Consider the following 24,577-nt stretch of genomic DNA (forward strand, 5'->3'; position numbering starts at 1 on the left):
CCGAAGACCTTGCAGCTAGCTTAACCGATTCTGCCGAGGTATCCGCGAGGAGACCTACTGCCTTAAACAGTAAAAGGCAGAGATTTTAGAAATCGGTTGCCTTGACGTTCCACCGCATGATTCTGCAACTGGGTAAGCCAGCACTCCAGGTTTCTGGCTGCACAAGTAGCCGATAGGGCTGGCTTAAGACTAATAGACGAGGATTCCCATGCCCTACGCAGCAAGACTTCTCCCCTTTTATCCATGGGGTTCTTTAGAGCCTTCACGTCCTCAAAAGCCAAATACATCCTCCTGGAAACTCTGGATAAGGGGGCATCCAATCTTGGAATCTTGTTCCAAGGTTGGGACGCATCCTCGTCAAAAGAAAATCTTTAAACTACCTGAGAAAAAGGGGTTTCCTCTCCGGGTTTTCCCACTCCTGCTTAATGGTATCAACCAGGGAGCTGAGAACTGGAAAGACCCTACTCTTTTCAGCATGAAGCCATGCTGGTACATGAGGTCATGCTTGGATAGACAAACTTCCTCCTGCTCAATCTCCAAGGTCTCGTAGATGGCCTTCAGGAGATCATCCACATCTTCTAGGGCAGGGTTGGGCAACTGTGGCCCTCCAGCTGTTGGTGAACTACAAGTCCCATCATGCCTCAGACTTTAGGAGTCATGCATGTAACTGTCAGTTTTGCAACGCCTCATGGCACTTGTAGTTCTACAACAGCTGGAAGGCCACAGTTGCCCACCCCTGTTCTAAGGCTAATTTATACGAATTTCTGGAGGCGCTAACATCTTTTTCATTATCCGCCTCCAAACCCACCTGAGAGGAGGCAAGGGACCGAGGATCTTCCTCCTCCGGGTCTTCCTTCCTAGCTGACACTACCGCTGCGGCCGACTGCATCCAACGGCCCAGCGGTGTCTGCATTCTATCAAACAGGGACCTGAAGGACTGGAATGTCGCGGTCATGTCATCCTTAATAGAGGTTAACACCTTGTGACAGGCAGTGAAGGACTCATCCTTAACCAGGCTATCTATACAGCTGTGGCATAAGGGCTTTTCACAAGTAGACCCCAATTTAGCCGCACACACTGCACACTTCAGGGTCTGATTCTGGGTCCTGTCCTGGGTCTTAACTAGAGATGAGCGAATCGAAGTATCCGAAGTGGAATTCGAGTCGAATATCGGAAAAATTTCGATTCGTGCCGAATCCGAAAAATAGCCTAATTCGGAAGCGCGAATCGAAATTTCAGAAAATGGCGGCTGACATGTGCGGCGACGGAGCGGGGATGTCTGGGAAGGCGCGCAGACAAGGCGCGCTGACCCATAATGCATTCCTCAACTACATGTGATCGCATCAGCCAATCAGCAGCCAGCCAGCCAGTACTGTGTAATGGTCGAGCTATAAATAGCGGCCATTTTGGAATTCTTCATTTGCCTGCAGTTATTGAACAGAGGCAGACCGCTCTGTACTAGGGACAGGGACAGAGTTAGGGCCACAGAAACGATAATTGGGGACAGAGAAAAGTTACTTAGGGACAGAGAACCATTACTCAGGGACACAGACTTGTTAATGAGGGCCACAGAATCGTTATTTAGGGACAAAGAAACGCTAGTTAGGGCCACAGAATTCATAATCAGGGACAGACAGAATTGTTACTCAGTGCCAGAGAATTGTTACTTAGGGCCACAGAAACGTTATTAGGGCCACAGAATTGTTACTCAGGGACAGACAGAATTGTTACTGAGTGCCAGAGAATTGTTACTTAGGGCCACAGAAACTTTAATTAGGGCCACAGAATTTTTACTCAGGGACAGACAGAATTGTTACTGAGTGCCAGAGAATTGTTACTCAGGGACAGACAGAATTGTTACTGAGTGCCAGAGAATTGTTACTTAGGGCCACAGAAACTTTACTTAGGGACACAGAATTGTTACTCGCACAGACACAGAATTGTTACTGAAGGCCACAGAACTGTTACTCAGGGCCACAGAATTGTTACTCGCACAGACACAGAATTGTTACTCGCACAGACACAGAACTGTTACTGAGGGCCACAGAACTGTTACTTAGGGCCACAGAATTGTTACTCGCACAGACACAGAATTGTTACTCAGGGACACAGAATTGTTACTCAGGGACACAGAATTGTTACTCAGGGACACATAATCGTTTAATTAAAGAGTATGTCAGACAACATGCAGAGGAGTGGCAGAGGAGGCAATGTTTTAGGAGCGAGCAGACGTGGCAGCAGAGGAAGGGGTCGAGGCAGCACTATTCGCAGCCAGAGGCCAGTGCTCCCGGTGTCATCCAGCGGTCGTGTCTCCGCCGACAACCCTGCCGTCGTCGATTGGTTGGCTCGGTCGTCTTCCTCTTCCCAGGTCACCTCTGACACCTACAGCCAACGGTCGGTGGGTACGTCAGACACAACCGTTAGTTGGCATGGCCCGGGACCTAGCCCACTGAAATCACGTGTCCTCTACCTGCCCCTGTCCTTTGGTGTTCCCTCACCAAGCGAAGTATCGCATGCTGTGGGCTCAGCCCCACTGTACAGTGAGGAAGAGCTAACAGAGGGCGGTCAGGAACGGGGGGAGACATCCGCCTTTTCAGCAGCTAGGCGAAGAAGTAGTGGCGAGGAGAGTGGCCCGGTAGCCGGTCTAGAGACAGGTCTGTCTCCTGACCCAGACGCAGCCGAGGGGGCTAGTAGTGAGGCGGAGACCCTACTTGATGATGAGGAGGTTGATCGCACTTGGCAGCCTCGTCGTCATCAGGCAATTTCTTCCGCATCATCAGGAGAAGAGGGTGGCAGCTTGGCAGTGAGCGAAACAGTCGGTGAGTTGCCCAGGAGACAGCAGCAGGGTCGCAGCAGTGTCAGTGGAAGCAGTGTCAGTGGAGCCAAACGGCCACGGAGTAGAGCACCAGCTCCACTGCAGCCTACCACCACGGCCAGTAGTGGTGCCGGTGTGCACGGAGGAAGCAGCAGTCAGCCAGTGAGGAGTATCGGGGGCAAAGTTTCCTACTCGGCGGTGTGGCAATTTTTCGTCAAGCCGCCCGAGGAAGTAAACGTAGCCGTATGTCGACTATGTGGCCAGAAAGTCAAGCGTGGCCAGGGGGCCCATGTTGGGACTATTTGGGCCATGTTGGGACAATGGGAGACCTCCCATTGCTGCTGTCTCCATCGCCACACTCTGCCATGTGCCACTTTCAGGTCTCCTCACACACTGCTGGTGTGTAGAATTTTTTGACATAGGGTGCTGGCAGATTACGGGCCTCCCATAGCTGCTGCCAGGCCCCTAATCTGCCATAGGCCCCTATATACCGCCTCCTCATGCTGCTGCCAGGTCCAGAGTCTGTCATGGGTCCCTGTACGGCCTCCCATTGCTGCTGTCTCCATAGCCACACTCTGCCATGTGCCACTTTCAGGTCTCCTCACACTGCTGGTGTGTTGAATTTTTTGACATAGGGTGCTGGCAGATTACGGGCCTCCCATTGCTGCTGCCAGGCACGTAATCTGCCATGGGCCCCCGTACCGACTCCTCATGCTGTGACGTTGCAACAAGGTGGAATTCAACCCTACATATGTTAGACCGCCTTTACGAACAGCGAAAGGCCATCACCGATTTCCTGATGTTAAAAGCGGATAAAGGTACTCCCTGTGTAACTTAGATGTCAGCCATTGGCAGCTCATGCGTGACACCTGCGCTTGCTCAGGCCCTTTGAGGAGGCCACGCTATTCGTGAGTCGGCAGGACTATGGGATGAACGACGTCATTCCTCTGTTGCACGTCCTGGAACAAATGCTGTTAACAATGGCTGGTCAGGGTGCGGTAGACGTGGCGCACAGATCTCAACGCCACATGACCCCTGTGGGGGCAGGACAGGAAGAAGAGGAGGAGGTAGAGGAGGACATTGGTGCTCAGGAATTATTGAGTGAAATGGGTGGTTTTTCCACTCAGCGGACAGGAGTGGAGGAGCAGGAGCATCTGGTAGAGGAGGAGGAGGAGGAGGAGACGACAGAGGACCCAGACGCACCGTGGCAGTATGCTGTGGAGATGGAGGCAGGGAGTCCCTCGCATTCCTTGGCACAAATGGCCCATAGCATGCTCGCTTGCTTGCGTAGCGACAGCCGAATAATAACCATCAGACAGAGGGATGACTTTTGGCTGTCCACCTTGTTGGACCCTCGCTACCGTTCAAAAATGGTGGCCTTTTTCAAACCTGCTGAGAGGGAGGCCAAAATAACGTACTATAAAAACCACCTATGTAGTCAGCTGGTCTCTGCCTGTCTGCGCCAACGTCCATCCTCAGACACTGTGGGCCCTGTGCGCTCGCGTTCCGCTGCCATGGCAGCAGGGGAGGGGTGGGGTGGTAGGAGCAGTGGCAGCTCCACCAGCAGCGGCTGCCTCAGTCTGCAGTCGATGATGAGTAGCTTTCTTCACCAGCGCAGTGAGGAAACTACTAACCAGCCGCAGCAGCAGCAGCAGCAGCAGCAGCATCAGGTGGACCTGGAGCAGGACCTCAAACAACAGGCTTAGGCCTACTTGGACAGCACCCTGCCAACCGAGGTAGACAATCCCCTTGACTACTGGGCAACGAAACTTGACCTTTGGCCCCAACTAGCTGAATTTGCCCTTGAAAGGCTGTCATGCCCGGCCAGTAGCGTGGCATCGGAGCGCGTGTTTAGTGCGGCAGGAGGTATTGCAACTCCGCGGAGGACACGACTGTCCACCCAAAGTGTGGAGAGACTGACGTTTGTGAAAATGAATCAGGCGTGGATTAGTCTGGATTTCAAACCACCAGTTCCTGACACAACTGACTAAATCCGCCATGAATCATGCCCCAAACATGTGCCACTTTCAGGTCTCCTCACACTGCTGGTGTGTTCCATTTTTTGTCATAGGGTGCTGGCAGATTACGGGCCTCCCATAGCTGCTGCCAGGCCCCTAATCTGCCATGGGCCCCTATACCGCCTCCTCATGCTGCTGCCAAGTCCAGAGTCTCTCATGGGTCCCTGTACGGCCTCCCATTGCTGCTGTCTCCATCGCCACACTCTGCCATGTGCCACTTTCAGGTCTCCTCACACTGCTGGTGGGTTCCATTTTTTGTCATAGGGTGCTGGCAGATTACGGGCCTCCCATAGCTGCTGCCAGGCCCCTAATCTGCCATGGGCCCCTGTTGTCGCTTGTTGGCATATTCCGCTCGTTCAGATGCTCCTTCTCCTGCTACTCCTCTTCACGGATTCCGTCAGCAGTCTTTCTTGGAATCCGTTTCCAAGAGACAACAGTTTGCGAGCACGCACCAGACGGTGCAGAAACTGAACGTCCTCCTGTCCAAGTTGCTGCTGCCAGGCTCGTAATCTGTCATGCGCCCCTGTACCGCCTCCTCATGCTGCTGCCAGGTCCAGAGTGTGTCATGGGCCCCCGTACCGACTCCAAATGCTGCTGCCAGGCCCGTAATCTGTCATGGACCCCTGTACCGCCTCCCCATGCTGCTGCCAGGTCCAGATTGTGTCATGGGTCCCTGTACGGCCTCCCATTGCTGCTGCCAGGCCTGTAATCTGCCATGGGCCCCCGTACCGACTCCTCATGCTGCTGCCAGGCCTGTAATCTGCCATGGGCCCCTGTACCGCCTCCTCATGCTGCTGCCAGGTCCAGAGTGTGTCATGGGTCCCTGTACGGCCTCCCATTGCTGCTGTCTCTATCGCCACACTCTGCCATGTGCCACTTTCAGGTCTCCTCACACTGCTGGTGGTTTCCATTTTTGTCATAGGGTGCTGTATGGCCTCCCATTGCTGCTGCCTCCACCGCCACACTGTGGCTCCACACTCTGGTTTTGGCCCCGTGACTGCCCAAATGAGTGAAGTGTGCGGTGATTCTAAGATCGACGGCACTCATCTGCATGTCATACTGCCTGACAGTATTATTTCTCTTCCCCAGCAGACTCCAAGGGCATTTAAATTAAAGGTACAGTGTTCAGCACTAATATTAAGTCTCTCTGAAGCCTAGAAACACCCTTTTTTAAGTTAAATTCACAGCGAATATATTCGACTCGAATCGAAATTTTTCTACGAATTCGCCGAATCAGTCGAATCGAATTTTTGAATACTTCGCTCATCTCTAGTCTTAACCTAAAGAAAAAAAAAAAGAAAAAAAAAAAAAAAAAAAAAGACAGAACACAAGGCAGACCCTCAGCCCTAAACTCCCTCCACACACCCTGTGCTAGGGGAAAACCTGCAGTGTGCCCCACCATCACCTGCCCTCAGACTGGGGGAACAATAACCCACCCACCCCCGGGAGTCAGCTAAAGGGACTGTCCCCAAGCCTACCTGAGAGGAGCCGGTGCTGGAACCAGGATCTGCTTGCTGCGATTAGCTAGCTTCCATGGCGTCCCATCTGGCGTGGTCCACAGCTTCTGCTGGTTTCCAATGCCTCACTGACCGCCTGAGTGGATGCCTGCACCTTTTTTCTTCATGGGAGACCAGAACCAGCATCTCCAGGTGCCCACCGATGACGCCACCGCACCAGACTTCCGATCTTTGGAACGCAAACCATGTCCCCCGGAAGTCACACCTGTCTTTCTTCCGCCCAGCACCCTGTACACCTGCACAGCCACGCTAGAGGGAGAGAAGCATTCCCAGGCCCCAGAGAGCGGATGCCTCGGGCTCACCGCCAGACACCTCCGCTCCCCTGCGAGTGACATGTCAGCAACAGTCCCTCACCTGAGGATAAAGGCCTATCCACAGTGCAGCCACCATGGAGGGATCACGTCGGGAGAGGAGGTAAGCAAACCCCTGGAGCTTACACTGTTCCAGGACCCCCCCCCCCCCCCCCAGAGAGTGCAGAGACCCCTCAGGTTCCAAACGAGTGTTCCTCCAGATCAGGAAGCACTAAAGACTGGGGATGGAGGCCTGGAGGTCCGCCTTTTAAGGCGTGGGGGATTGCATGTTTCCTGACCCGGAGGGAGGAGCTCTTCGTCTCAAGGGGCTGTCCTGGAAGACGCAGGGAGAAATAGTGTTCGCCTAGGTGACACAGGATGAGGATGGCTGCGTTATCCACTCCACCACATCTTCTGTATGTTGTGGCTCATTAGTACAGCCATACAGCCAACCCTGGGGGGGGAAAAAGGATAAGCGTGCCCTGCTTCCAGAGGCTACACCATGTCCAAAATCACAACTTTTCACTGTTGACAGAGGCTGCTTTGCCCATTCTTAGCTGCCTGTGAACATCTGCCTCCCCTTGGCCTATCTGACTTAGGGATTTATATTGCTTTATTTTTCTGTGTGGGATGGGATTTTGGTGCAATATGTTTGTGCTTGGTGCACTATAAACTGTTTAATTTTGTTTTTTTGCTCCTATGACATTGCACAAGGCTGCTGCTATGACACTAAGGCTGCTTATACAGCAGCCTTATATAGCGTGGTGTGCTGAATTAGCCCCTGAGCGATGACTGGCCAAAGTCACCAAGACTTTGGCCAATTATGGCTCTTCCTGTGAACTCAAGCTGTGATAGGCCAAAGCATTGCACCTGACCTGTGGTCAGGTGCAATGCTTTGGCCGTTCACAATGTGCGCCCAGAGCGCATTGCAGGGCACAAACATCCCCCCAAACTCCCCATATCTTTGGCAAAGACACGAACAGCCATTGTTCGAGTCGAATACAGCCCATCCCTACCTGGGACATTGGAGCATGCATAGAGGAACAAGTCAAGTATTCCTTGCAATAGCAATCCCCTTCGACAATGAACTGGGACATCAATTGTGAGTCATGTCTTCTCGTCTAAAGTCTGTATTCAACCCCACAATAATGCTTCAGGCCTGAATAGCCACATTTCTACAGACAAGACAACATTTTAAAGGAAAGCTTGCCCAGAAGAGTGAATCCTGTTATAGCTACAAGGGGTGGAGGCAAACTCCATCATAATGACCATGGCTTTGGAATCATGACCAACAAGCTGTAAGACACCTGACCATCACACCTATATCAAACAGGCTAAGGAATTACACACTTACGTAAGAGTGCTATCTCGAGTTATCGATCCTGACGAGGAAACCAGAACATCTTGCTTTGCCATGACAGACAATTCATAAATCAGCTGTCTCTGGATAAACTGAAGAGACAGAACAGCTGACACCACTATCAAAATTATGTACAAAATGTCTTAAAAGGCACAAAATTATCCCCTCACCTGAGGCGTGCTGCAAGCCAGAAGCGGTCCTCTAATCACCAGGAAATTGCCTACTATAACTGGGGAAGGACATGTCCCAAGGCCCAGAACAATCGATGTCAACAACAAGGGGGGGTTGGTGACATAGCGAGAAATTACCAGCTGGAAGAACCCGTCCAATGAGCAATTTGCCGTCACTGAAAGATGAAAAAGGGTCTTCATTAAAGATGAATAACGCAACATGTTAATAGCAACGAGAGGCAATTTACTGATCTTCTGCTAAAAAACACTGACTGGCTCTGCACGCTTTATGACACTTGCCTCAAAAATAAAATAAAACAGTTTTTCTTTGATAACGAAAACTCATGTAATGGAACAAATGCCACTTAAATCTGCATAGCCATTTCAATGAAAATCTAGACTATATCATACAGATTTAAAAATGTAATATACTGATCTGCTCAACTGATATTTTCTTATACAGGGGTCTTGTTCCATAGGACTAGACCCAGAATATATTGCCCCTGCTGCTCAGGATTACTTACGTGCCCTTTCCACCTTCTGGGCACAACTCCCCAGGGATTGGTTAGAGTTCCAGATATTAAGGTCAGAAGATTGATGGTGACTCCAGAAACGTCACCGTTTTCTGCTGTAACCACTGGAGGGTCAACTTGGCCTTGTGATTAGGGCCATTGTCATGCTTGAAAAGCCAAGAGTGTCCCGTGCACAGCTTTCGTGCAGAAGAATGCAAATTGTCTGCCAGTATTTTCTGATAACATGCTGCATTCATTTTGCCATCAATTTTCACAAGATTCCCTGTACCTTATTGTATTGTGCTCCAAAAAAACAAAATAAAAACAAAAAAAAAAAAAACTGCCTTTTAGAGCAGCCTGTATTTCTCTTGAGGTTACCTGTGGGTTTCTCTTTTTATCCTGCACAATTCTTCTGGCAGTTGTGACTGCAATCTTTGTTTGCCTGACCTTGGCATCAAGAGATCCCCACATTTTCCACTTCTTAAGGGATTGAACAGTAATGATTGACATATTTAAGGCTTTGGATATCTTTGTTTTTTCCATCTTTATAAAACTTGATTACCTTTTTACTCAATTTTGACAGTTCTCTTCTGCTCCCCATGGCTCATTATCTAGCCTGCTCAGTGCATCCATGTGAGAACTAACAAACCCATTGACTATTTTTACACAGAAAATTGTCATTTAGAAAGCCACAGATGTGTAAAATTTACCTTTAAAAAAGGAGAAGTATGGCCATAGCCCTTTTGGCTGTACTTATCCTGTGGATCACAGGAGTGCAGGGCGCTCTGCACTTCTGTGATCCATTTTCAGCTGACAGTGAGGTGAAGCCCACTGTCTGCTGGCATCACTCCACCGGTCCAGGCTGGAGAAAGATCCCAACTTAAAAAGTTGGCACCCACCCCAGCAGCACTTGGCTCAGCCGCTTGGTGAGCCACAGCCCAGCATTCCAGTGAGTGCTAGGGGGGACAGAACAGACAGCGATGACCTAGCTGGTGGGGGCCAATGCCGTATCCACCTAGTTAAGTATAATTTGGGGGGGGGGGGGGGGAGGGACGACTTAATTGCCATCTTAAGCAGTTTTGTGTCACCTTGTGTGTCTGTACCAAGGCCAATTTTTAGGGTATGTAAACTTTTGATCATGGCCATTTGGGCGTTTTCTGTTTTCATTAGGATTTAAAAAGGAGCCAAATAACTATGACAAATGGATTCAATGATAACTATCCTTAAATTAAGTTTTTTTGGCATAATCAGTCATTTTCTAATTCTATGCCTAAATTTCACAATTTCTGCTAGGGTGTGCAAACTGTTGAGCAAACTGTAGATTTACTTATGAAAGTAGAAACTTCCCAAGTAAATGTGATAAAATACGGGCTGCTTTGATAGATGCACATGGACACGTTTGAGTTTGCCCACTAATCTCTCTAAAGCAACTATGATGGCCGATACACCCAGCTCTTAGATTTGGCTTCTATCCCTACCCTGCCAGGGTTTAGATAATTCTTAGGGCCTTTAACCTGCATCTCCGGGTCTCCAGGGTAAGCTACAAACTGACACCATTAAACCATGTCTTCCAGTTCAATGCCCACTTAATTAGCTTTGCTGCATGCATCCAACATTAGTCTTGGAGGCACGAGCCTCAGAAAAACTAATGCATCTTCCTTTCCAGCCATCTTCTGTCACTGGGCAGCACAGTGGCTAAGTGGTTAGCACTTCTACCTAGCAGCACTAGGGCTGTTGGTTCAAATCCCAGCCACAAGACTACCTGCCTGGAGTTTGCATGTCCTCCCTGTGCGTTCCTGGGTTTCCTCCGGGTACTCTACCACACTCCAGGTAGGTTAATTGGCTTCTGTCTAAACTGGCCCTATTATATGTATGAATGCAAGTTAGGGATCATATTTTAAGCACTTTGAGGGCAGGGTCTAATGTGAATGTACAATATAGGTTTACAGCGCTGCGTAAATTGATGGTGCTATACAAGAACCTGCAATAAATATAACATGTGATCCCCTCCATGAAATAAAAGTACGTTGCAGTGGAGTTTGCAGTCCTAATTAAGGCTAGGGAGACAGCATTGCTCCTCCATAGATACCATACAGCAAGGGATCATAGTCATTCAAGAACAGAAAGTGAGACAGGTGCAAGATTACAACACACACACACACACACACACACACACACACACACACACACACACACGGTAAGCTACGACTGAGTTTTTGTTCTTGAGTGTACTGTAGATATATTTAAAGTTCAACTGAAACTTTTCTATTGTAATGGAGTAAGGTTACACATAGTAATAGGTACGCTGCTCTTTAGTGCTGCAGCAAAAATGCTCCCCTGTGCTAGCAGCACCCTTGAATGCCCAACACACAAGCGATCTGGGTCTGCAACAGTCCAACACATCACCTGAACAATGCTTCAATCAATAGTGTCACTCAGGGAGCTGGAGCACCGTTTATTAGAGCAAAATGTATATTGTACCGCTGAAGTCTGACCATTGGAGACTTGGGCTGCTACTTGTGTGTGAGAACAGTGCTTTTTAATACCTGCTGCAGCATATTGATTACTGTATATGCAGCCTGAATGCATTACAGGGAAAAAAAAAAAAAAAAAAAAAAAGGTTCAATTGGGTAAGGACCTTTAGTAGAATGCCAATGTTACATTCGGAAACCTCACCTGTATGTCCATAGTAGCAAGGCGTGATGGAATCTTCAGGATCATAACAACAGCGGTAATGCAAGCATGTGTCACGGGAAGCACTAGAATCCAAACACGGGACCCTTTCATTTGGAACAATGCACTGCGATTCATTTAGGACATCTATTAAAGGAACAAGATATTAAAGGGTCAAACCACCAAAAAAGTGTTAGTTCTGGGAAGATAGCAACACATTTCACTAACCAATGGCTTCTCACGCGTCAAGACACATGTGATATACAAGGGTATTACAAAAAAAAAATAGGAGAGTTAAGCTTTTGTTAGAGTTGAGCCATAACAGCCATACAGCTAAGTCCATATATATTTGGACACAGACAATTTTCATACTGTTGGCTCTGTATGCCACCAGAATAAGTAAAACAAAACAATCCAAATGAATTTGAAGTGCAGACTTTCAGCTTTAATTCAAGGAACATAAATAAGTAAAAATTTTAGGAACTGCAACCATTTTTATACACACAGTCCCTCCATTTTCAGGGACTCAAATGTAATTGGACAAATGAATATAATCATAAATGTTCATTTTTAATATTTTGTTGAAAATCCTTTACTGGCATTAACTGCCTGAAGTATGGAACCCATGGACATTACCAAAGACTGGGTTCCTCCATTCTGATGCTTCGCCAGACTAACTGCAGCTGACTTTAGTTCTTTGTTTGTGGGACTTTCTGCCTTTATTTTTGCCTTCAGTAAGTGAAAGGCATGCTCAATTGGGTTGAGATCAAGCAACTGACTCGGCCATTGCAGAATATTCCACTTTTCCGTCAAAAGCCCCTGGGTCACTTTTGCAATGTGTTTTGGATCATTGTCCATCTGTACTGTGAAGCACTGTCCAATCAACTTTGCTGCATTTGACTGAATCTGGGCTTACAGTATAACTCTAAACACTGCAGAATTCATCTGGCTGCTTCTGTCTTCTGTCACATAATCAATAAACACCAATGACCCAGTGCTACTATAAGCCATGCATGCCCATGTCATCACACTGCTTCCACCATGGTTTACAGATGATGACGTATGTTTGGATCATGAGCTGTTCCAAGCCTTCACACTTTCTTCCAGTCATTCTGGTACAGATTAATCTTAGTTTCATCTGTCCAAAGAATGACATTTCAGAACTGGTCTGGCTGTTTTAGATTTTTTTTTGGCAAAGTTTAATCTGGTTTTCTATGCTTCAGGCTTATGAATGGTTTTGCACCTTGTGGTGAACCCTCTGTATTTGCTCTCATGAAGTCTTCTCTTGATTGTAGACTGACAATGATACGCCCACCTCCTGGATCCTATCCTGCACTTACCTGGATGTTGTGAATGTGTTTTTTTTTTACCATAGAGAGGCTCCTGCAAACATCCACTACGGTTTTCTGTGGAAGTCCATGCCTTTTTATGTTGCGTAGCTGACCAGTGTGTTCTTTCCTTAGAATGTACCAAACTGTTGATTTGGCCACTCCTAATGTTTCTCTCTGATGGCTTGGTTTCGTTTTTGAAGCCTTACAATGGCCTGTTTCACTTGCATGGACAGCTCCTTTGAACACATGATGTAGGTTCACAGCAATAGATGCCAAATGCAAATACCACACTTAAAATCAACTCCAGACATTTTACCTGCTTAATTGATGAAGAAATGAAGAAGTAGCCCACACCTGGCCATGAAACAGTTTTTCATTCAATTGTCCAATTACTTTTGGTCCCTTCAAAAAGGGGGGATGGCTACTCTTAAGAGCTGTAATTCCTAAACCCTTCAACCAATTTGAATGTACATACCCTCAAATTAAACCTGAGTGTACACGTTCAGCTCATATCCATTATATAACTATAGCTTGAATATGTTTGGTAAATACCTGGAAAAAAAAAATTGTGCCTGTGTCCAAATATATACAGACCTAACTGTACAGTGATAATTACAGTGGATGTAAAACCCTTACATATACCCAGTGAAATGACTAGCCTAAAACAAATCTTACACAAGTTTTACCTAATTGCAGCCCTCTCCTCTACAGCCAAAGTCCAGAATGTATACAGCTTGTCTGAGCTTTCAGAAAGCAGGGGGCTGGAAGCTGAAGTTACATTCTGCAGAGCTAAGCAAGAAGTGATGAGGTGATTGGAGAAAAGGTACACCTCCCTCTACACAGCATACAGGAACAGAGCTGAGGCAGTCAATCATAGGATGTGTGCTGGAGCTACCTCTCACCTTTTTATCTCTTGGTGCCATGAAAACTTGTCAGAAGTAACTTAGTGCCCTGGATTGGGACACTACAGAGGGATATGCTTTGTTCATATTTCATGTCAGAGGTTTACAACCACATTAAAACTACATGATCATCATACACTACACCCCGTAGGGAGACCTAGTAATTCAACCTACCAGTAAAAATGGAAACCTCAGTTTTGCACAAGCACTGCTTTTAGTTTACTAAAATGACAAATGCAAAAAAACTAAAATTACATCCTTCTCTGACACAACCATACTGACCTCACCTGGATAGGTTTGTGGTCTACTTGTAGTTTGACGGTCAACAATAGGGAGAGGACTTGTGGAGGTCACAGCAGGCTTTATTGGAGGGGTCACAGCAGGCTTTATTGGAGGGGTCACAGCAGGCTTTATTGGAGGGGTCACAGCAGGCTTTATTGGAGGGGTCACAGCAGGCTTTATTTCAGGGGTCACAGCAGGCTTTATTTCAGGGGTCACAGCAGGCTTTATTTCAGGGGTCACAGCAGGCTTTATTTCAGGGGTCACAGCAGGCTTTATTTCAGGGGTCACAGCAGGCTTTATTTCAGGGGTCACAGCAGGCTTTATTTCAGGGGTCACAGCAGGCTCCTTTGTTCCAGGGACTTTGCCAGGAGGAGGAGTTGTTGGTTCTTGATCTTGGACTTCACCCTGAACAAAACTGGTTTTAGTTGCTAATGTTTCATTTGTCAGCAAAACTTTGGTGAAAGTACTGTTGAGTGGCATTGTCCATGTGGGCACAGTAATCACCCGAGGAACTCTGGTACTCTTTGGCTTGTGTGTAACCACTCGAGGTTTCTTTTGTTTTGACTTGAGGCAAACAATGTCTATGTCCTCTGTTTTCTTACTGCCAACCAAGCGCACACGGAGGTTCCATGACGACTCCTACCAGGAAAAAAGGAAGTTTTTTTTTTAAAGTAGACTTCCATTAAAAAAAAAAAAAAAAAATCAGTCTACTCTATGCAACTTCTCTAATATCCAATGACACTCGGTCAGGAAGGATACTGACTGCAATAGCAGGGCACCAACTCATTTCACATATGGGAAAAAAAAAAAAAAAAAGTGATAAGCACATCAGATTACTTAAAGATGAACACCAAGAAAAATGAAGTCCTCCTCTGCAGTGAGGCTGCTCCTGCACTGCAAGGGGTGACTACTTGTTTATGCCTAGGGGACCAAGAAAAACTGTTTAATTCTCTGCTTCCACAGGCTTCTCTGCACTGCTGGACCAGTCCCTACAGCCTGGAGGTCTAGGGTCCTCCATCAACAAAACTGATGAAGGAACTATAGCTCTGCATTGGAAGCGAAGACACCGAGGGACAGTCCACTGCTGGAGTGTAGGGTAGGCCATTTGCCAAAGATCATGTAAATAGACTAAACAAGTTATCCCTAGCAGGGCAGACACAGCCCCACTGCAGGGAAGAATTTACTTTTTCCAGAGCTGGGCTTTAAGCATTTTACAAGTGCCAGAAAACAAACCTTGGACCTACAAGAGCATTTAAAAATTTCCACCATGGAGGTTCCAAGTTCATAAGCTGGTTTAGACCTAGATAACCATTGAAAGGACTGCATTTACATTGCCATTAACCACCTGGTTATCCATCACCAGCATGGCAAATGTGCTCATGTGACATGTCATTCCCCTATACATCCTATGTAGGTAGCCATTGTACAAGTACTTTATTCTAGAGCAAGGAGTATTAAATTTATGAGCTGAACTTGACTAAAATTTGGTCCTTTCAATTTCACTTGCTATGATTACTGGCCTTACAAGCAGATCAGTCATGATAGAAATACAGGGAATGCATTGCAGGCTCCCTTTGCAAATGTCAATTACTTGACCGTTATGATCCACTAGCATGTAGGCAGGTTGCCTACTGTAGTCAGCTAGTATAGCTGCCCTAGCGAAAGGGATAATTCTTGTAGCTGCAGATCCCAGGATTTCTTGGTCTTGGCATTCTGGGTCCGACCCACTGATCCTGTGGCATTATAAAAAGACAGGGGTCCAGATCCTGGGGTCACCGTATGTTCAGGGCTGGCCTGTTTTCTGCCTTGACTAAGTCAGCCGCTGAAGACGCCAGAATTTGTATACTGCCACAATGGCCTGCCAAAAATGGACCCTTACCTGTGCAGGCATGCTGGGGCAGCCTCACTTGTTAGGTTCAGTTAAGGAAAGACTTTGTTCTTGTCAAACTATATTGCTGAGTTTATCAATAAAGCTTTGAAACATTTTAATGCCTGGTCTGAAGTCATTTAAAGGGGTGAATGAAAGTAACCATCACTCTACACATAGCCTTCTACAGCTTGGGCCAGTTAAACGGTTACTAAACCCACAACAGTAAAATTAGTCTGTGTATGCAGTAAAGCGTGCTTGTTATACTCACTGTGGAACCTAAGAGGTTAATCTGCATTGTATAAAAAGGCTGTTTGATCCAGTCTTCTCTGATCCTCCCCTTCTATGGTCCCCAGTATATCTCCTGATAGAACAGAGCCTTGAGGGCAAGCTGCACATGCTTAGTTGTGTGTATGGCTAGAGTTTTTTTCTATTTTCTTGGAAGAGTGCATGTGATCAGCACAGGGCCAATTAGCGCTATCCAGACAGAGGGTCAGGGGTTATGCAGCCTCATAGGATAATTAATCAGAGAATGAAAAGTCAGATTTAACCAGTGCTGTGCTGGACACTGATAGAAGTCACAAGATTGCTATATACCACTGAAGCGAACAGGTATTTAGCAGTTTATATTTAAAGTAATTACATTTCCATGTTGTGTACTTTGGGAGAACAGATCGTGAATGCAGGGTCCTGGGTTTAGTAAAACTTTAAAGCACATTGGGGTATGAAGACAGCACTGCAGGAGTTAACATGGTTAGCAAGTAGTTTCCACAAGGAAAGCCTAATGACCAGAACAAGTAGCCTGACATGAAGCGTGGTATCTGTGATAGGTGGTGTGTCCTCTAGCAAGGGCGGAGGTTGTTTCTGGGGCTCCCTCCCCAACTGGTCTGTCTCCTATAGCAACTGGAGCAGATCTGCTCCGCAGAGGTTCTCAGCCTGGATACTAGGTAAAGAAGAGGAAGAATTAAAGCGCATTAAAGTGCATGCATGTGGTCTCCGCTAAATGCGCAACAGGACCCCATTATGTCATTAGGAGAGAGGTGACAGATAAGCTGGACTGAGAGTGGTCATAGGCTCAGTGTAGCCCTTATATGCAGAAGTTACAGTCAAGGTGTGCATTGGCATGGGACCAGAGTGTTAACTGGAGTCCAGTTTATTTTGTTAGGGCACACAGTGTATGGTCATCTCCAAGTTGGAGGGCAGCCTTAAGGTTGAATCTCCATAAAATTTGTCACCGCCTTGTGCCGGGACATTGATGAGCACTACACAGCAAAAAGGTATCCCATGGGCAGAGCGAGTGAGCCCCATCCCCGATGCCTAGCATAGCCCACATGAACCCACCCCAGGGTAGATCTTGGTCTTCCTACATTTTGTAGTCCAACAGAGGACTGACAAGTGGCCTCTACCCCTGCTCACAAGCAGCAACAATTTAGTGTTACTGACTGAAACTAGTATTTACATTAACAAGGTTAAAGAAAGGGCAGGACTCTGCATGCTAGCGCCCATCAGGGCAGGACTCTGCATGCTAGCGCCCATCAGGGCAGGACTCTGCATGCTAGCGCCCATCAGGGCAGGACTCTGCATGCTAGCGCCCATCAGGGCAGGACTCTGCATGCTAGCGCCCATCAGGGCAGGACTCTGCATGCTAGCGCCCATCAGGGCAGGACTCTGCATGCTAGCGCCCATCAGGGCAGGACTCTGCATGCTAGCGCCCATCAGGGCAGGACTCTGCATGCTAGCGCCCATCAGGGCAGGACTCTGCATGCTAGCGCCCATCAGGGCAGGACTCTGCATGCTAGCGCCCATCAGGGCAGGACTCTGCATGCTAGCGCCCATCAGGGCAGGACTCTGCATGCTAGCGCCCATCAGGGCAGGACTCTGCATGCTAGCGCCCATCAGGGCAGGACTCTGCATGCTAGCGCCCATCAGGGCAGGACTCTGCATGCTAGCGCCCATCAGGGCAGGACTCTGCATGCTAGCGCCCATCAGGGCAGGACTCTGCATGCTAGCGCCCATCAGGGCAGGACTCTGCATGCTAGCGCCCATCAGGGCAGGACTCTGCATGCTAGCGCCCATCAGGGCAGGACTCTGCATGCTAGCGCCCATCAGGGCAGGACTCTGCATGCTAGCGCCCATCAATGAGTCAATTTGCTCAAGCCAGTGGGTGAGAATAGCCAGGCAATTCACATTTTCCAAAGTAAAGCTTAACAGTGGTGGAATCATGTCATGAAATAAACATGGAAGCCATCTATTTTGGCTTTAAGCACTAAACACAGAATCAGGTACACAAACAGGAGCCCAAATTTGGCATAAATTAATGATTAAGTAAACATTAGGTGCTCAATTCTCTAAAATTAAACTATAGAATAGTGATTTTAGTGTGCATTACGTGAAGGAGAATAGGGTGGAGGTAGTGACAGCAGGAAGCACGTGCAGGAGAGGTGTATGGAGAGCAGGATGGGCTGCACATGCAGGAGAGGACTGCCAAAGGAGCGACAGTGGGCAATATGTGCAGGAAAGTGCTGAGTATTACCAGTAAGCACCAAAATAGTGTGAGTGGGAGGGTTGGATAACTATTTATATTACTTTTTCCCTGAATCCAGTAGTGCTCAGTATTGAACAAATGTGGGTTCAGTGTGTGCAATCTACAGTATAAAAAAAGGAAGAGGAGCCTGGGATCCATGAAGCCACAATGGGCTGAGGCGGTAAAGGTGGGACCGCCATGGGTGTAGCAAGAAAAAGGATTAACACCTGCAGTCACTCAGCAGTGCAATACAGGCTAAAAGCTTTTGTGCTCCTTGTTTCTTTGGGTCACCCTGCAGTAGGGTGAAGGCATCTGGAGGAGTGAGGACAGGTTCTGAGAAGGAGATTGTCTGAATAGATTTCCCCACAGTGGTCATAAGGTGGATGGATGGGAGATGCTAATACCTGAAAGATAACCACTCAGGCTAAAACTGGAAAACACATTAACTAATTGCATGTGGCTTTTGACAGCTTAGATTTTACTATGTAAAAGAAATGGAGAAGCTGGTATGTCTCTTTCTTCATGTCCTAGATACTCTGATAGCTCCCTGACAATATTTTTATTTATGTTCCGGTCCACCAGGAAATTTTAGATGTTCCTACCCAGATTTGTGTTCTCAAGCTCTTCCTGATACATTACAATTAAAAAGTAAAAAAAAAAAAAAAGCTGGATTCTAAGTACAGCAAAATATTGCATTCTTTGGGCACAGTAAGACCACACAGTAAAATACATACAACCATTTGACATAAAAGAGTAATCTATTCTTTATAGGACCCATAGTCTAACATACCCCCAAAAAGGGGCCAAGAATTATGAACAAAATGCCTCCCTTGCATATATGTTGATCACCAAGCACATAATTACACTGACTGCAATATACAAAGATCAAAAACCGGACAAAGCTTTTCTCTGGTGCATTTGGCTTCTTCAGGACTGTAACTTGAATGTCAGGGAGAATGATGCTAATGCATATAAAAAAAAAGCAAATTAAGTATGCAGACAAATCACACAGAAATACATATAATACATACATGTTAAATTAAGCTAGGCTTACATGGAGAAGGTGGATCAGCGGCAAGGGGGCTAGAGTGCGAGGCGAACCAAAAACAGGCTCAAAGGCCAAATTTAGTATGAAAAAGATCCTGCAATGGTAAATACATGACTCCACCAGCAGGTAACATGAACATCCCAAAGTTGTATCAATAAAAACAATATGGTTTAAGATGGCCAGTACTCAAATTCTCTAAGCTGTCTACTTCCAGCAGGGACATCAGAGTCCTATACCCACAAAAATGGAGAAAAATCACAGCTGGGGGATTGCTGAGACATGAATAGGCCTGCAAAACAACCATATATTAGTGGGATAGAGTAATTAGGGATGGTGTGCTTGCCATATCAAAAGGGAACGAAAAACCCACCTGCATAAATTCGCCAGAGATAAAGGCTAGCATGCAGGCGGCACACAAACAAGCTGGGGTCCCAGGTACAACTGTACAGTATAGGAGCCAAATGAAATGACAAGATAAAACCAGCCAATGATTTAGTAATAGCCAATCGAGGTGTATTGCCTAGAATACCAAAAAATGTTTAAAACTAAGTAACTAGCCTAAAGAAAAAGAAAGAAAGAAAAACAAGGCCAATGTATATTAGAGTACTTCATCTTTGTATGGAATCCGTTCAAAAAGACATAGCAAATTTGCACATCCCTCTTAGGCATCCCCTATAAGGACAATAACTGTAAAAGACCAGTGTATACATATGACTGACAACCCACATTAATGGAACCAAGTGCAATAACCCGGAATAGTACCTGCCAGAAGCAAAAAGGCCACACATCACTGGATACCCTCACCATGCCAAACAATGGAGGCCTCGTGAGAGCCGTGGCTCGGAACCAAGATGCACATGGTCAGCTGCACGCCGCGTCACGAGAATGAGGTGCATGTGCTGAAAGCCAGGAGCGCAGGCGCACCAATAGAGCAGCAGCTGACTCCCCCAGAGAGTCCAAGGGACACAAACCAGTCGCTCCAATATCACAATCCCATAGGGGACAGCGGGCAGGCGTATATGCCCGCCCCAAGACAACAAACGTTGTCACCACCACTCGACAAAAAGACTGAAAGTCAGCTAATAAACGCACATAAACAAAGCATACAATAACCATACTATATACACCCTCCATCCTCCATAAGGAGGGAAAGCCTCAAAAAGGTAATTGCAAAAGAAGTTGGATGTTCCCAAAGTGCTGTATCAAAGCACATTAATAGAAAGTTATGTGGAAGGGAAAAGTGTGGAAGAAAAAGGTGCACAAGCATCAGGGATGACCGCAGCCTGGAGAGGATTGCCAGGAAAAGGCCATTCAAAAGTGTTGGGGACTTTCACAAGGAGTGGACTGAGGCTGGAGCCAGTGCATCAAGACCCACCACATACAGACGTATCCTGGACATGGGCTTCAAATGTCATATCCCTCTTGTCAAGCCGCTCCTGAACAACAAACAACGTCAGAAGCGTCTTACCTGGGCTAAAGAAAAACAGACCTGGTCTGGTGCTCAGTGGTCCAAAGTCCTCTTTTCTGATGAGAGCAACTTTTGCATCTCATTTGGAAACCAAGGACCCAGAGTATGGAGGAAGAATGGAGAGGCACACACTGCAAGATGCTTGAAGTCCAGTGTGAATTGATTTGGGGAGCCATGTCATCTGCTGGTGTTGGTCCACTGTGCTTCATTAAGTCCAGGGTCAACGCAGCAGTCTACCAGGAGATTTTGGAGCACTTCATGCTTCCTTCCACAGACGAGCTTTATGGGGATGCGGACTTCATTTTCCAGCAGGACTTGGCACCTGCCCACACTGCCAAAAGCACCAAAACCTGGTTCAATGACCGTGGGATTATGGTGCTTGATTGGCCAGCAAACTCATCTGACCTGAACCCCATAGAGAATCTATGGGGCATTGCCAAGAGAAAGATGAGAGACATGAGACCAAACAATGCAGAAGAGCTGATGGCCGCTATTGAAGCATCCTGGTCTTCCATAACCCCTCAGCAGTGCCACAGGCTGATAGCTTCCATGCCGCGCTGCATTGAGGCAGTAATTGCTGCAAAAGGGGCCCAAACCAAGTACTGAGTACATATGCATGCTTATACTTTTCAGAGGTCCGATATTGTTCTATGTACAATCCTTGTTTTATTGATTGCATGTAATATTCTAATTTTCTGAGATTGTGGATTTGGGGTTTCAAGAGCTGTAAGTCATAATCATCACAATTATGACAAATCACGGCTTGAACTATCTTGCTTTACATGTAATGAGTATCTCATATTAGTTTCACCTTTTAAGTTGCATTACGGAAATAAATTAACTTTTGCACGATATTCAAATTTTTCGACTTTCACCTGTACTGTATGTGCTTAGTGATCAACATATATGCGAGGGAGGCATTTTGTTCATAATTCTTGGTCCCTTTTTATGGATATGTTTGTACTATGGATCCTATAAAGAATAGATTACTCTTATGTCAATAAATGGCTGTATGTATTTTACTGTGCCCACAGAATCCAATATTTTGCTGTACTTAAAGTCCGGCTTTTTTTTTTCTTCTGTTTTGGCACTAGGAAGCTTTTTTGTTTATTTTTCCACAATTAAAATATACTGACCTCTTGAAATGAAATACAGATGTTGTAAGACACAAAGAAGATGTTTTCACCATTTGGCTTCTTAGCTGAGAAGACGCATTTTGAAATACATCCATCAATGTCATACGCCATTCCGAATTCATCTGGGGGAAAAAAAAAAAAAAAAAAAAAAAAAAAAACACGACACTGAAATAAGGTTTGCCAGAGCCACATTAGTGGTTAGTTGGCAGTTACAAACAAGGCCATGGATAAGGGGATACCACCAGTCCTGTACAAAGCCTAGGCCAGCAGCAGGGCACAGGCAGCTGAATGGATTGGATGTGGACAGGGAGGGTGATCAGCACTGTGTGGAGCAATTACTGGAACCGATCCCCTGCTTGTCTCTCTGCAGCAGCTGAAAGCTGGCTTCTCTCATTCCCACTGGCTTTCAGCTGCTGCGGAGTCATTCAGGGAATCTGTTCCTATAATTGTCCCCCCACCCCCATCACCCTGCCTGTGCACCATACATTTCCGCCTACTGCCCAGGCCCCCCCCCCCCAACTGCTGCCGGATTTCCTCCTCGCCTTCCCACTGGCAGCTGAAAGCACACAATAGGATGCTTCAGGATGGAGTGTGTGGGAAAGGTCAGGTAAATGCGTCACATTTTGCAGCCCCTTCCTTTCGTGATTTAACACGAATTATCAGTAGCAATCACTCATTGCGTTCATTCATAACCGAAGTACACAGTTTTTTTTAAGGGGGGTTCTGTCAGGTTGGCTGTATGGGGCACTGTGGTTTCTAACAGCAGCCCTGGTTACAAAATATATAAACAGAACACTGAAGGGACAAAGTAAAGTTTAAGCACTGGACCAAGAGCCCCCCAAAAAGGTGTTCTGGCCCTTATGCCTCCATGTTCCTTATACTATATGGCTAGTTTATTCCAAAACGGCCATGTTTTCTTAACTGAAAAATCTACTAGCCCTCTGCTCCCTGGGCAACCTCTTTAGATCTGGTCAACCTAGTTTGAAATTTTAGCTGAAGGATCCAGAGTGATATTTATTAGGCCTCTCCCCACTCTACTGGCCTGCTGCACCACAGACCACCCCGCACTGGCGTGCTGCACCACGCCACACTGGCCTGCTGCACCACCGACCACCCCACACTGGCCTGCTGCACCACCGACCACCCCACACTGGCCTGCTGCACCATTGGATAAATATGCCGTTCTTAACCTTCTCTATCCTCCATTAATTAAAATCACATAGGCTTAGTAAAATGTTTGTGTGTATTATTTCCAAGTGTACAGTATGTACAGGCTTTTTTTTAAATTGCAAGTTTGAAGAGTTAGAACATTGTATAGCAAGGGGTATTGAATTAAAATTCATGAAAGTCCAGGCAGTAAAATTTTCTGACAGCAGAAGTCCAAATCACGTTTGATTTTTAATGGCACCTCTGTGCATTGGCCAACATGGTGCGTTTTTGCAGGTGCGAACAATTCATGGTTCTGCAGCTCCATGTGGCTCAGTAAGGCACATAAGGTAGCCCTATGAAATGAATGGGCTTACATGCAGAATGCAGGAACAATGATGAGAACCTAGCCTTAGATCCTTCACATCACAATCCCATTACTACAGCAGTGCTCAGTCCCCCTTCACATCAAAGTCCCTCACTTCACATCAGTGCACCCTTCAGCAATGTCCTCAACCCCCATTCACATTCCTGTTTTTGGACCCCCTTATCTCCTCCCTTCACATTCCAGTCTTCACCCCCATGCATCCAGATTGCAATCCCCAGCCTCCCTTCATATCACCCCCACTTCACATTGCAGTCTCCCTGCCCCCATCCCTCATAGGGCCCTCTTCCCTGCCCTATCTTACACAGGGTGGGAGGCACGGCAGATCTAGAGCAGACATCGGGAGGCAGGACAGTTCTGGATGGAGGGGAAGAATTTTACAACTTTGTTACTAGCTTGTGGTTGGTTGCTAGAACCTCCCTGCATCCTAGCAACCAGTTAACTGTGGCAGCTCCTGCCATCCAGATGTCAGCTCTGCAAAGATGGCAGCTCTACTGCTAACTGAAGAGAAGAACCGACAGCTCCTAAATGCATGACTGTGGAGGGTCCAGATGGACTGACTTAGTCCACGTCTGGACCATGGTCCATCCTTTAGTAAGTGCATGGCCTTATTTCAGGCATTAATACGATGCTTTAGATACCATGCATTTACTTCAATCTCAATCAGCGTCAACGAGGTCAGGATCTCACACAGTGAAACAGCACTGAACATGACACAGAAAACTTCTTTTCTGGGTGAATTTATCAGAGTTTCTCAGCTTATATAAAAGCCAAAGACCTGACGGGCCAATCACCAGTAAAAAAAATAATAAAAAATGATTATGTCACATTATCTTCCATACCCAGAAGTACCAGGTATTACCCTTTTGATTGGAGCAGCAGGGGAATGAAGGCAGCTTGTGGAAAACTCCTTTAAGCTAGGTTCACACCTATGCAGTTTGCATTTCTGCACGTGTTTGACGCATTTTGTGGTCCTGGTAGGGAGGGCCACCGCAGTTGAAGGCGGCTTTGAAGTGCTCCGTGGTGTGGATAGGGGGCCGGTGCGGGCAGGCTCAGGGCATTTCTCCCTAACCACAGGCAACTACTTGGTGTGCGGCTATAGGTGTACAGTGCCAGCTGCTGTCAGGTCGTTA

At 46.9% G+C, this 24,577-nt stretch overlaps 1 protein-coding gene across 1 annotated transcript in view; it reads right to left on the reverse strand.

The window, feature by feature from the left end:
• The window catches only part of LOC149431640 (zona pellucida sperm-binding protein 4-like), a 59,627-nt gene extending 37,603 nt beyond the window's left edge, over positions 1-22,024 (reverse strand). Inside the window, exons 1-5 of the mRNA XM_089665438.1 lie at positions 21,914-22,024; positions 13,876-14,509; positions 11,359-11,502; positions 8,171-8,346; positions 7,995-8,092 (exon numbers count right to left, since the gene is read on the reverse strand). Coding sequence (XP_089521564.1) covers positions 7,995-8,092; positions 8,171-8,346; positions 11,359-11,502; positions 13,876-14,509; positions 21,914-22,024 — 1,163 coding nt within the window. The remainder of the gene's footprint in view (positions 1-7,994; positions 8,093-8,170; positions 8,347-11,358; positions 11,503-13,875; positions 14,510-21,913) is intronic.
• Between the last annotated feature and the right edge of the window lie 2,553 nt (positions 22,025-24,577).

Source organism: Staurois parvus, unplaced genomic scaffold (assembly GCF_062004578.1).
Source record: "Staurois parvus isolate SC_StPar_1 unplaced genomic scaffold, SC_StPar_1.0 ptg002193l, whole genome shotgun sequence".
In the NCBI taxonomy this organism is placed as follows: domain Eukaryota; kingdom Metazoa; phylum Chordata; class Amphibia; order Anura; family Ranidae; genus Staurois; species Staurois parvus.